The 14,683-nt window shown below is 41.1% G+C and overlaps 1 protein-coding gene across 1 annotated transcript in view; it reads right to left on the bottom strand.

Moving 5' to 3' along the window:
• LOC121625740 (anoctamin-4-like) overlaps positions 1–13,865 on the bottom strand; it is a 51,122-nt gene extending 37,257 nt beyond the window's left edge. The window contains exon 1 of the mRNA XM_041963983.1: positions 13,646–13,865. Coding sequence (XP_041819917.1) covers positions 13,646–13,865 — 220 coding nt within the window. The remainder of the gene's footprint in view (positions 1–13,645) is intronic.
• Between the last annotated feature and the right edge of the window lie 818 nt (positions 13,866–14,683).

The following is a 14,683-nucleotide window of genomic DNA, read 5'->3' as shown; positions in this document are numbered from 1 at the left end:
TCCAAAGTATTTGTAGTCCTCCGCCTCCTCCACCACCTCCCCTTTGATCCGTAGTGGCTGTGAAGGCGTCTTCTTCCTCCTGAAGTCGATCACCATCTCTCTGGTCTTGCTGATGTTCAGCCTCAGGTGGTTCTGTCTGTCTATCAGTGTCCTGTACTCCCCCTCCTCTCCCTCTCTTATACACCCGACAACAGCTGAGTCATCAGAGAACTTCTGCAGGCGACATGACTCAGAGTTGTACTTAAAGTCAGTGGTGTATAAGGTGAAGAGGAAGGGAGAAAGCACAGTCCCCTGTGGAGCTCCTGTATCACTGACCCCCATATCAGACAGTGCCTGTGGCCGGCCTGTCAAGTAGTCAGTAATCCAGGAGATCACTGCGTCGTCAACACCCATCCCCCACAGCTTCTCACCTGAAAATCGCTCGTAATTCTTGTCAGCCTTATGACCTGTAACAAGTGTGACATGAATGTGAAGTCTGTAACCAATCCAAACATTAATCTTTGAAATTAGTGGGAGAAATATTTACTATTTAATGTCCCTTTTCCATGAGTGGGTTGGGGGGGGGGTGCATAGTAGAATTATCACATCCAGCATTGGCAGATCAGGCAGTTTGACTCCCAGTTGGGAGGTTTTGGGTTACATCATGCAGGGTATAATGCATGTAGACAGGATTTGTGATGGTTTACTATGGGTTTGGCTGTTTTGTGAACACCTTAGAAAACACAATATATTAAAGATATTCATAAATTGCATTCCTCAGCTATGTAACCACATCAAATCTGGCTCCTAAATTTCTATGTACTATTGTTAAGTGATCTTTTTGGTGTTGGGTAGTGGGTTTGCCAGGAGTTTTTTTGTGCTGTTGCAACTGGAGACTGGGTTGATGAGAGCGATGAAACTGAACCAATATCATGAAAGGTCCAGTTTGTCAAACCAAAACAATCAACTACAACATTTTGTACAACTGAGGACATGATAACTCTCTGTGGGTTTGTCATTACGAGTGACATCTTTCACATTGCACATTATCATTTGATCCAGTGTTAATCTAGAAATATTGTGCAGTGCAGCTGTAAGATCCCTGAAGTAAGGTCAAATCACCATAGTGAACAATATTAACACAAACATTTCTGATGAATTTCAGCTTCTTTCATGCTTCAGCATTGAATTATCTGAATCACTTGATAAAAAAAAACACTGCTTATTATCACTGGGGGTCCATGGTAAAACAAGAAAGCAATCAGCATCACAAGTGCTCCATCTCGCATCTCTAATCTCTCTATCTCAGTTCATAGGTAGTTTATTATATATATATATATATATATATATATATATATATATATATATATATATATATATATATATAAGCTTCGCTATGGAAAGAGTGTGAGTCATTAGGTGTGAAGGCATAAAACGTCTTACGTTGAGGGAGGATCTGCTACAGGGAGAGAAATAGGACTCCACGATAAAGTTGCTTTTCAGCATATACTAAAAGACCAATGTTTGACCAGCTGACACCACGCCTGCCACTCAAATAGAGGAGGACTGAGCTTGGGTCAGTGGACTGGACAATATAGTGAGGAAGTAGGGATAACATTGAGAGATGCATTTGGTTGTTTCATATTAATAACATGTGTTTTATTGCTGGTGTTTTTAATCTCTTTTAATCAGGTACACCCCCAATGGAAGGTGATATTGATTGGTTGTTGTTGCATTTCATGTATCTCTGTGTTACAGTGTTATCGTTGCAGCCCATAGAGAAAGGGGATGCTCCAGCATACCAGATGACAGAACTGGTCCCTGAGGCTCCAGCGTTAGGTGGAGATTTTTTGGACTCAACATCTTCTCCTATTACTTCATTAAAAGAACCCAGAGGACCAGAGAGATTTTTACAGACACGTCCTTGACACACTCTTGATGCAGATGTTGTGGGGACATAGATCTGTTGACACAGTCCCATTCTGGGGACTCACCATCTTTATGAGGACAAAACACAAGTTCCCATAATGTAAACTAGAAAAAGGGCAAGAATAAAAGTAAACCACAGTGAAGACAAGGGGTATAAATAAAGCCAAAGAAACTAAGACCGAAAAGGAAAGTAAGGGCAAGAAATAAAGGAGACCAAACAGAGAAAGAGAGTAGGGAATGTAAGAAGGACAGTTAAACCAAATAACTTAAAGGGAAAATAAAACCAAACGGAAGAAAATAATTATATTATAATAACAAAGGCAAATCAGTCAGTGGGGCCCACCGGCCTCCTGGTCTGAGGACCGAGCTCTCTGTTCCCTCCGCTTGGAGGGGGCAGTTCTATTCCTACAACCTAAACCCAACCCGTGGTCCCACTTTGCCTAATACCCACATACCTATGCCTATCCCTGTCTCTTACCCTGACCCTAACCTATTCCTACCCCTTGCCTAACCCTAAGACCCCCAACCCTAATTAAATAAATAATAATATAAATAAATAAATTATTTCATAAGGATATATATATCATTAAGAAGGACAATTTGGTTAAAAAGATAAGAAATTCATATAGAGGGGAAATAACTCATATAAGAAACACACATATAAAAAGACAAATAAGTTAAAATAAATGATAAGTAATTCATATATAAAGACAAGAAGGTTTTAAATTCATTGAGGGGAAATAACTCACACAAGAAACACACATAGTGACAGTACAGACAAACACAAATAGGGGCACGTAGGGAGACAAGGGAGTGCCAATATGCCTGTGTGCGGGCCTGAAGAAGACACAGTCATGTCGAAACGTTGCCTACGCACACAGAAGAAGAACAAATAAGAGAAAAACAAACTAAAAAAGAAAGAAAGAGAAAAACAAATAAAGTAAAGGGCAAATAATATAAGTAAACTACAGAGAAAGGAAAATGGATAAATAAAGCCACAGAAATGAAGAAGCCAAACAAATGGATGAATAAAGCCACATAAATGAAGAAGCCAAAATGAAAGTAAGGGAAAGGAAAAAAGGAAAACCAACTAGAGAAAGAGAGTAGGGAAGGAAAGATGGACAGAACAACCAAACAACACAAGGGGAAAACAACATAAAACCAAATAAGGGCACATAAAACCAAATAAGGGGAAACAACTTAATAATAATATACTATATATATCAAAGGCGAACTGGTCAGTGGGGGCCGTGCATTTTTGTTCCCTCCATTAGGAGGGGGCAACTCTATTCCCCACACCTGACCTCTCCTAACCCTAACCATAATCCTCCCTCTCTATAATAAATTAATAAACTTACAAATTTATTAACTAAAAAAAGAACAAACTAATATATAAAACCACTTAATATATAAATATGCAAATCAATAATGAATAAAATAATTTAACAAATTTAAAAATAACAAAAGAAGACTACTTTTATTTAAACAGTAATTGAGGGATTCCAGACACGGGACTTGATGGACGGAGAACGCATCGGACTGTTCCACGCCTTCGGCGTGACACAGCCCAAATTTCCTCCATCCTAACCCCTTGAAGCCAAGCCATGATGTAAAAAATGCTTAACTAAAGGCGTGTCCACTTCTTTCCTGTTCCTTATATTATACCTATGTTGAATCATCCGTGTGGACAAGGTATTCTTGGTTTCTCCAACATATTTCACTCCGCACTTAGCACAAAAAATAACATTAATACAATTCCTAGATCTCGGAGTAAAGCATTGATGAATTCTAGTAACTTTTGTCTTTATCATTATGAATAAATTTCAGTCTGGAAAATTGTTTATCTCGAATCACTGGTTTTTCCAACGTCAAAGATGGTAATTTGGCCTGGACCAAAATGTCCAGCAAATTCCTGTTTCTTTTATATGCAGAAATTACCTTTGAAGATGGAAGTATTTCTGTATGGCCCAAGACATTATCAAAATTGGTCTTAAATTTGCCATGAAGAAGGTAAGTAATAGATGAAAATGTTGAAATGAGAGGAATCAAATCCAATCCATCCTTTCTGTCATTCCTTTCTGGGAAGGTGTTGAGGCTCTGCCTCAAGAAGGTTCTGGAATAGCCTCTATTCCGCAGAGCCTTAAACAAGGTAAGTACTGCTTCTCTAAAATCCTCTTCTCTTGTGTATATTCTCTTAAATCTAAGCAACTGTGACTTGACAATGCCTCTAAATGTATGTGACGGATGAAAATTAGTCTTTTGAAGTAAGGCATGTGTATCTTAAAGTACACCTTTACATCCAATTTGCCTGTTGTGTGAAAATCTGGCCCTTTGAATACTGTAGTGTCTAGAAAATCAATTGTTTCCTTGTTGAAGTCCGTTTTATTGAATAGATGCATCGTGGGAATTCAAAATCCCAACAAACTCTTTAAAATCCGCTGTAGATCCCGTCCAGATTCCCCAAATATCGTCCAAATAACGTAAATAATATGCTGGTTTCTTTGTACATTTCTTAAACACTTCCTTCTCCCAACTGGCCATAAAAATGTTAGCATAGACTGGGGCAAACCTTTTACCCATGGCTGTTCCTTTAATCTGTAAATAAAACGCCCCATTAAACATAAAATCATTCCTGGTCAAATTGATTTCCAATCATTTCAGGAGTTCCTCATCTGGCCTTTCGGGGTCAGGATATTTTTCAAAAATCTTTTTAACACAATGAATACCAGCTTGAATGGGAATATTGGTGTACAAACTTTCGACATCCACAGAAAAGAAATAAAAATCTGAAGGGATCCTAATACTTTTAACTATATCCAAAAAATGGCAAGTATCTCTGACATAGGCAGGGTGTTTGGTAGACAAAGGATTCAGATAATAATCCAGATATTTGGATGCAAAATATGTCTGACTTCCACAATCCGAGACAATTGGTCTCCCTGGGGGGACTTCAAATGGAATTGTCCATTTGTCTGGGCATTTATGAATTTTAGGTAGGATGTAGAATCTCCTTTCTCTGGGCTGTAGCGCCCCGATCAAATATTGCCTCTGTTTTTCATTAATGAATTTCTTCTTTTTTAAGGTGTCCAATATGTTCCCAACCAAAGGAATAGTATCCATATAAATTGGTTGTTCTAACTTTTTATAGTAAACTGTGTCATTTAGTTGCCACTCAACCTCAAATATATATTGCTCTCAGAATTACCACAGCTGACCCCTTGACAGCAGGTTTAATTACAATATGTTTTAAATTTTTTAACTCTCTCAATGCTTTTGCTTCTTCCAATGAAATATTGTATTTTTCATGAACTAATTTGTTATGTTTGTTATTTTTAAATGTTTGCAGGTCTTCATGAATTAAAACTCCAATCTCAGGCGGCAAATCATACATCGGTGGTGTCCAATATGAAGGTCCAATAAAAGGTAAGTATCTCTTTTTATTAGAATTTTCAAAGTAAGTAGCTAATTTAATTTTCCGATGATAATTTTGTATGTCTAATTGAAATTGTGCTTTTTGGTCCCTGCCTAAGTCTAGAGTTGGAACAAATGATAGTCCTTTGCTCAACAGACTGTTGTGGTTTAGAAAGAATACAATTTTTAGCTAAAATAACCACATCTTGAGCCTGAAAGGACTGTACTCCATCCACCCCCTCCTGTCGAGGACTCAAGGGGTGTTGAAGTTTAAAAATGCCTTCCAATGATCGAACATTGCACTACCTGTCTCAGTAGTCCAATGTACATCATCAACCTCCGTCTGGAATCTGCTCTGAGGAAGGAGAGGAATGAAGGGCATATTCCTCTCAAGGTGGTCATTCAGAGTCTGGAGGTTCTGTCTTTTGTCCGCAGGGAGAGATGGGGAAAAGTTGATCAATAGGATCCAAACTTCGGCATAAGGGAACTTTCATTTGGTGGACCTAATCGCCCCTTGGAGGTTCTTTACCGTCGTTGCTTTGGAGTTATGGTATAGTCTTTTCCATGAGGGCCTGTGCATGACGGAAATGCCCCCCTGGAAAACTGTCTACCTGCGAGTCTGTAAGGCAACCATCCTTTGATATCTCGGTTGCCATGGCAACCAACCTCCCTTTGATCCCTCGGTTGCCAAAGGCAACAACCTTCCTTTGATGTCTCGTTGCCATGGCAACCGACCTCCCTTTGATCTCTCGGTTGTCATGGCAACTGACCTTCCTTTGATCTGATCGTGGGTCACCTTTCCATATATGGACATAGACTGCTTTGATGTGTGGCGTGCTTTGATCTCTGACACATTCTGTTATACAGTTACATGAATACCCCTGCAGAGACAGACAGCAGATCAACATTGAAATTCAAACAGGAAAACTACAGTCGTTTAAATTTTTGTCCGAGTTCGTTAGATGAAATGTTAGATAAAATGAAGGAGACAAGGGTCAGTAATTTGGATGTGCCCGTGCTCACACCAAAGGACTTTAAGGCAGTGGGCAAATATCGCATCCTCATAAAAAAAGAGTAAGTAAAGTAGTTAAATTCATCAAATAAAACATATACATACATATACTACATATATATATATACATGCAACTATTTAAGCAATAAACGTAAACATACGAACAACCTCAATGAAAATCATGACTTTAAAAGCGCCAAATTACTTGCCTTTACGAATTCCGTTAGTAAATAATGTGAAGAATTGTAAACTATCAATTCCATGAGGCTGTTCAATCAGTGACAGATCAGCCTGTAGAGCGCTCAGTCGCTGTCAAGGTGCTGATCCTGTCACTGTCATTATAGCCTAAGGGAGCTGTCCGTGGTCCGTGATGTGACTCCGAATTACTCATTGACGCACAGTGCAGGATTTTACAATCTAATCTAATAACAATACGACTCATTTTATTTTTATTCAATGTGAAACACAGACTATTATCTCATAAAGTACTCCCACTTTTACTAATTTTAACCTGTTTGAATACATAAAAAGTTGAGCTTGTTCAAATAAATAAAAAAGAGATTAAAAATAACATTATACTTTGATACAATAATCTCTGCAGCTTTTACTCCTTAACATTAGACCTAGATTGTATTTACATTAATTTCTGCAGCTTCTAGCCTTCTCCATAACATTGTTGCTTCCCCGAAGCGGAGTGATCTGCTGTGAGCCAATCAGATTGCCGGAATTCACCTTTCCGTTTTGTAAATGTATATATATACATATATATACACACACACACATTCATACATATACACACACACACACACAATCACTAAATGTTTGTTTTGCTTACACATTTCTTATCTTTTCTTCCAGGCAATGGTTGTCGTTGGCACGTGGAGAGACTGATGACCATGTAATCGCCCTGCTGTTCAGCATGTGTTGTGACATTATACAGATAACCTACAACGCGGTCTTGGATTTTGTTGAACCGCAGGTTTACAGCTGGTGTAACCACACTACCACGGACGGTGAAACACCACAGAATAAGGGGAACTACAGTAGAGTGACGACCGAGGATATCAAAGCCAGCCAGGGAAATGCGCTTCACACCTTCATTCACGAACTAATGGGAGTCACGTATGGGATGTCTTGCAGCTCTGACCCTCTAGTGCGGCTGGTTGCACAAGAGGTGGCAAAGAAAGTGAACTACCGCCTGGCTGCTATCACAGAGCCGTCTACTTCTCGTCCTCATTTGCCGGAACCTGAAACATCGCGTGGTAAAATTATGGATATGGTTTTTCATCTCATCCCCATATTAAGTAGGTGCCAGGAGTTAATCCCGAGGAATCTAGAGGAAGACCTGGACTGGTCTGAGCCGCCGCCACCTTATTCATTCTGTGAAAGCTGTCAGAGTTCAGAGCTCCCTGATACCAAAGAGGGGTTAAGGCAGGGAGAGAAAACCTTTCTTACTGTGTTCCTCGCTTACCTGCTGAACCACATTGCCCACGCCACCGAGATGTCAGTGCAGGACTTTGACTTTGAAAGAATTTTCAAAAGTCTGACGAGGACTTTGGGAGAAGTAAGTGGCACTCTCCCACAGACCTATGGAAACCTCCACCTGGCCATCTTTAAGAAGCTCTGTCAGGAGTTTAAATCCCCACAGCTGCTGCAGACGGTCATCGTGTCTGACCATCAGGTGTTTGTGGAGGCAGTGGCCAGGGAATTAAAATCAGAGCTGCAGAAGACTACATCCAAAAGCCCCAGCTTTCTTACAAAAGTGAGGAGGCTTTTCAGAAGAAAAAGCAGGAAATTTGCCCCAGCCTGTGATTTCGACACAACAGCGCCGCACAGTGAAGTCGTCGAACAGGAGAGCGGATCATCGCCCGGCCATCAGAACAGGCGGACGCCACCTGCCATCGTCATGATGTTTTCTGCCGGGGCCCGGATTCTGACGAGGATCTTCACCTCCTGCATCAGCGGCCGATCACAGGATGACTAGCTCCTTTCACTTCACAGAAGTGTAGGGGGCATATGAGGCGGGCATGGTGGTGCACTGGTTAGCAGTGTCATCTCACAGGAATAACCTGCCAACTGGTTGGTGCCTTTCTGTGTGGAGTTTGTATGTTCTCCCCATGCGTGTTTGGGTTTACTCCGGGTGCTCCGGTTTCCCCCACAAGTACAAATAAGTACAGATAAAAAAACTTGTATATAAAATATAATATATAAAATTTGAATATATTATACTTTATATAGAACATTAAAAAATATACAAGAATAATAGTGAAAAGAAATTCAATAATAAAATTTGATAATAAAATTCTTCCATATATACTTGTTTTTGCAGTATTTAGTTGTATAGTCAGGTTTTTGAAGAACCTGCCGTAAAATATAAGACCATGACTCTGTTAAGGCGACTGAAGGCACACATTATGACTGCTGAGCAGATTAGAAATATGACTTGGGCCTGAAGATGAAGATGGACCGGGTCTGTTCCAGTCCTGGTGTTCACAGTCACACAGCGTGTGATTTGTACAGATTCTAATCTGAAGTCTTCAGATCCAGCCACTGCCAGCTGTTCTCGTACACATTTTTAAATGCTGTGTTCATGTTTTATAATTGTTGAAAGACAAAAATGTTTTTATTTCTGTGACACATTTGGTAGCAAGTGCTCTTTGCTGTAGATTTCTGCGCTATGCTACTCAGAAATCACTGCCTCAAACCATGAAACATTCAGTCAGCCAGGGTGGCCAACTCTTCTTCTCTGTATTCCAATATATGAAACATGAGATTCAAGATTCAAGAGTCTTTATTATCATTGAGCATGACATGTCAATGAAATTTGCATTGCAACCCCCATGTTAGGAACAAGATAATAAGAAAGATAAGAAAGATTAGAAAGAATAAAATTGAGATAACTACAATAAAATAAACCAACATGCAATAAAAATATTTGTAAATGCAATTAGAAATATACCAGAATGAAAATATACTAAGGCAATAAAAATATACTAAATGAACAGCAGCATAAAATATACAAACAGAATCAAATATACAAACAGAATCAAATATACACAGAAGGTGGAGGTGGAGGTGGAGGTGTTAAAGTAAAATAATACACACTCTTCTTCTCCAACAGAGGATTTCACCAGAAAGTTATCAGACACAAATGTAAAGCTAACAGAGAGGAGCACAGGATTCAAACTGAAAAATACACAGAACAGAAAAAGGCCTTTCTTCATCTGAAATGTTGCAGCCCCTAACTTGTAAAACAGGCGACAAAGATGGTAAATAAGCAGTGTGAAGGCTTTTCTGCATCTCCACCCGTTGCTGGGTTTCCTCTTCCTGCTGCACATCAACAGCAGTGCAAGATTCCTCCCACTCCGTAAACATTGACAGCTGACTCACTGGCTAACAATTAACATAATGTGATAAGTAGAAGCAGCTCAACACTGCACGGTGTATGTATCAACACACAAGTTTGCAAGCACATTGCTGTATCGTGTTAGCTCGCTACATACACACATAGAGTTGCTGTGAGATCTGAGGTCCTGCATTCAAATTCAAAAGGAGTAAGTAAAGTAAACTCGCTATCGATGCATTCAAGGGACTCAGCCTGTTTTCTCCCTGATGCTACACAGTAAATTGACAGTGTTATGAATCTGTGTTTAATTGTTGGTGTAGCTGATGCACCAACCAGCCCACATTTTGTTGAGAAAAAAAATTCTAATTCAAATTTATATTAAAATGTAAAAAAAAATCAGAAATTCATCTCTGAAAATTAATATTTGAATGTGGAAAGAAACGCCACTGACAGTACTCCATTAAGGACAGGAGTCACAAAATCAATTTCTATTGTCCAGTAACTATTGAATTAAAAATTAATTAATTCAAAATACTTTTTGGTTTTATTTTGGTTTTTATAACCGGGAAAATCTGTTATTTAAGTCTCTTCCGTCACATTATCCTGTTAAAATAATTCCTGTTGGATGTGAAAATGTTAAATATTCCCTTTTTAATGCAGCGTGTTTTACGATGATAAAATCACTGTATTTGCAGATGGAGTCTGGTGGCTTTGGCAAGCATGATATTGATGGATACTGAAAAAACTTCATAAATCGTAGTCTCCATTTGTCACTTGGAGACAAAAGGGTCCATAATCAGATAATATCTGACTGGAATTCCTCCCACTCGTCCAGGGCATTGAAGTCTTCCAGGACATGTGGACCTGCACAACTGCGCACACAATGTCACTTTTATTGATTGCTCATGAAAAGTAGGTCAAGCTGAAACACGTGCATAACTAACTTTTATTTATTTATTTTGTAATGTGCAGGTATGTAGATCTTTTTAATGACATTCATCTTGAAATAACATACAAGTACCATGTCTCTCGCACACACAATAGCTACAGTAGTCGATCAAGTACATTACACACGACAGCAACGAACACCGGTGTTGGTAAAGCTGCCTGAAAAGTACAGTGAACTGTCACCAGTAGCTCTTCATTACATGAAGCTTCACGACACTGAAGCCACCCCCAGACTAATGCAGCAAGCTCAGCTACAACAGCACGACAAAAGCAGTTTACTACAGTGAAGCTTTTTTTCTGGTTTACACTGAACCAGCTCCAATCAGTGGTCTGTCGGTGATCAATAAAACTGCCAGTCAAAGAGAGAGGCAGCCAAAAATGCGAAGTTCAATTGCTAATGAGGCTCACAATAAAAAAACGCACAATAACAAAAAGCAGGTGTCGAGTGTGTGTGTACTACGGAGCATGTCCGTCCAGTACATTTACATCCAAAAGCCACAGACACACAAACCGACATGGGGCACAGCAGGTTGGCTTTCCTGGGCCATCAAAAGCAGCTGAGCTTGTGTGGAGGTCACATTAGCTCTGGCTATGTGAGACGACACAAAAAGCAACATGAAAAAACAGTTTCTCACATCCAAGCTACGACTCTGGTGATTTCATTTGCTTCAAATGAGGCTTAACGTTCACACAGTTTCTCTTAACTGTCCCTCAATATTAAAGCTTGTGCATCTTCAATAGCTGCTGCTAGCCCCATTAGCCTAGCTAACTAGCGCCAAATTCAAAAGGCTAACCAGCAAAATAAACAGCACAGCAGCATAAAAATGCAGGCTCTAAGTTTGAGGCTGTAGCGATCCATCCTTGAGTTTCAGTTCGAAGTGAATCCCGCTTTGTATTGGCCCTTAAAGCAGTCCGAAGTAAAACGGCACACATGACGATATAACTGTTAGCCTAAGAGTTTCCCAGTTGTAGTGGGAACATTTCCATCAGGTTAATCCACTGAGAAATTAGCCTGAGTTGCTTGCAATGTTGCCTTCACATCTTCGTGTTAAGGAGTCAGGAAAAAAGCCTTTAGCGTTTGTACTCCAGTTCTACGAGAAAGCACGTCGCCCTCTACCGGCATGTTATCGCAGCCACAGTGAAGCACGTTATTTTTAATCTTCTAAAACTTTCCTCTCGGTAATGACGGTATCGCAAAATCGCAAGTGGCATGACGTCACACCAGCGATGGTGATGAAACCGGAATGCCACCCAATCCCGGCTGTACGTAGAGTATTCAGTTTTGCTGGTTAAATCTAAAGCCCCCCCAATATTTGCAATATAATGTGCACATGAAGCATTTCCATATATTGGCACAAGCTCTCTTGCCCTTATTTTGTTGTACGATGAGTTACTGTAGTTTCCTCAAAACACAAATATGTCTGGTTTTGCATATGAACATGTCAAAGTTTTTGAATTATGGGTAATTTAACTTCAGTGTTTCTGGTCTGCTCAGATATTCACAACAACAATATTTTCCATTTCCATTTTTCACACACCGATACCTACCCTACCCAGTACGTCCATTTGAAATAATCAACTGACTCGTGGCCCAGATTTCCACCAGGTGTCTTACGTCCGCGACACAAATGACGGACCTGATCGCTGCTATTCCAGTCAATGAGTGTGTGGTTTCTCCATTTCAGAAGGTCCCAGAGGCGTGTCTACGGTCTGCTCCGTGCAGTCTATTTTTGACAGAGCAGATTGAGCCAGACAGGTGTAGACAATCCAGTACATTTTCAAAAGAAAAACACACTGCGCAGACTCCCAATTGGAAATCAACAATAAATGCAATAAAACAGACAACAAAGTGAACCATTTAACTATGAACTACCTTCCCATGGTGGAAGAACAAAAATCAAGGGAAAATGGCCGAATAAACATGATCTGAGCAAGTCAACAAACGTCAGCAGGCAAAACGCTTTGCTTATGAACCATGACTGTTGGGAATTGGAGATGCGTGGAGGACAGAGCAAATCCGTGTTGCATATGTGACGTCACAGGTATGTTCCTGGTGGAAATCCCAGGTTACCCCTAATTTCCACCAGGCACGTAGCATTTCATCATCCCAGAAGCGTGTCTACACTGGGCTCCCAACGTACATGCGCTGAGTCTGTTTTTGACAGACGACTCAGTCTACTTATGTTAGAAGCGCAAAAATCAAGAAAAATTACCAAATGATCACAATCTGAGCGACTGAACAAAGCTTGACAGGCCAAGGCTCTGCTTCTAAACCGCGATGTTGGGGATTGGAGACGCGTGGAAGACGGAGCAAATGCATGTTGCATACACGACATCACTGATACACGCCCAGTGGAAATCTCGGGTAACTTTCAATTTCACCCACGCACGTAACATCTGCGTTCCATCCGTAATGAGTATGACGTAGCAAATGGCCGCCATTCTAGTCAATGAGTGACTTTTCCACATTTCCATCCCGGTTTCAGAAGCGTCCCAGAAGTGTATCTACACTCTGCTCTATGGAGAATACTGGCCCAGTCTTTTTTTTTTTTTGATGCATCAATCTGCACGGAGCACATCGGGCCAGACAGGAAGTCAGACACAGGGACGGTATAGAGAATCTGGTAACCTTTCAAAGTAAAACACCCTGGGCAGAGTAACGATCGTCATCAACAATAAACGCAGCAAACATCACTGACAGGCGCCCAGTTTAAACCTCAGGTAACTCTCAATTTCACCTGGCCATACATGATGATGATCTCGTGTAATTCAGAACTCATAACATTAACTCTTCACGTTTTCTTCACACTAAGTGTTAGTCTTGAGTTCTCCATAACAGTTACTTGGGGCACCGCACTCGCGTTTCCACCCACACTCACCAGTGAATTTATGGTAAATGGTAACATACAGTGAGAATACCATAATATGAGCCACACAAAGGATGACGTATCATATGAAAGGTGATGTTTCTGTATTTCTCCGCTTTTTCTAGTCCCATGCACTGCGTAGGCTGCCTTTACCTGCGGATCCGGAGGAGAGGCGAGTCGCGCGGCGAGGACTGCGCGGACTTCCCGGACAAACCCGCACCACCTCGTCCTGACATTGCAAACAGATGCCCTGGTTCTCCCTGTTCTCTCCGACCTTGCCGCAGCCCATGTGCTCGCCCCCAGCCTGGATCTTCATACCTTTGCTGATCTGACGGACCAGTCGCATGTCTGCGCCTGCCTCATGCTCCAGCATCCTCGTCACCGGCGGCGGTCACACTTATTACGCATGGCTTCGGCGTGCGAAGGCGACAACTTCTCCTGCGCCTAAAGCACCCTCAGCTCCACCCACTGCACTTGGATTCGGGCGCTGTTTGTTGAAACCCGCTCCCCGGACCGGCTCACCTCCGCTCCATCATGTCAGCCTCTCTCGGCTCTTGTCGCGGTTGCAGTCTTTACGCACGACCGCAGGCGTGGCCGCTGCACGTGGTTGGTGAGGTCAGTGTCAAGTTCCCGTGGGAATATCCGTGGTACCAAGATAAAGAAGTCATAAAATAATGGTCCAGTTAAGTACCGCAGAGTCTCTCAAAGTCCCAAAAGGATTATTACTGTCATACCAGTTCAATGAAATCGCCAGAAAGTAGTTTTGAGTTGTTACAAGTTCGCCAGAAGGCCACAGAGGAAGATGAACTACACACAGGAGTCTGCAGGGGTGGAGGTAACGAAAATCATTTACTCTCATTGCTGTAACAAAGTCGCAGCTGCAGCAGAGAAGGAGGTGGTGGTGGTGTGTGAGAGGCTGCAGGAGGGCAGAGCTCCAGAGAGGTGCTGCGCTCAGCTGACACGCTGGAAAACACTCATGCTGGAAGTGGAAACGTTCACTGGCCAGGAGTCAGAGCAGACCTATAGCAGTTAATAAACAACACCAGTAAATGCACAACAGTGCATGGCTGTAATAATGTTGTTGACATGAATCACATTTATGCGTGCCTGCACTCAGCAGCCATGCATTTCTCAGCTTGTTTATTCCTTTAACAAATCATTTTTCAGGTTTTCATGGTTTCAGTGGTTTGT

Source organism: Chelmon rostratus, chromosome 22 (genome assembly GCF_017976325.1).
Source record: "Chelmon rostratus isolate fCheRos1 chromosome 22, fCheRos1.pri, whole genome shotgun sequence".
Taxonomy (NCBI): Eukaryota; Metazoa; Chordata; class Actinopteri; order Chaetodontiformes; family Chaetodontidae; genus Chelmon; species Chelmon rostratus.
The sequence above is the reverse complement of the archived record's forward strand: the minus strand, read 5'-3'. Positions and strand labels throughout refer to the sequence as shown.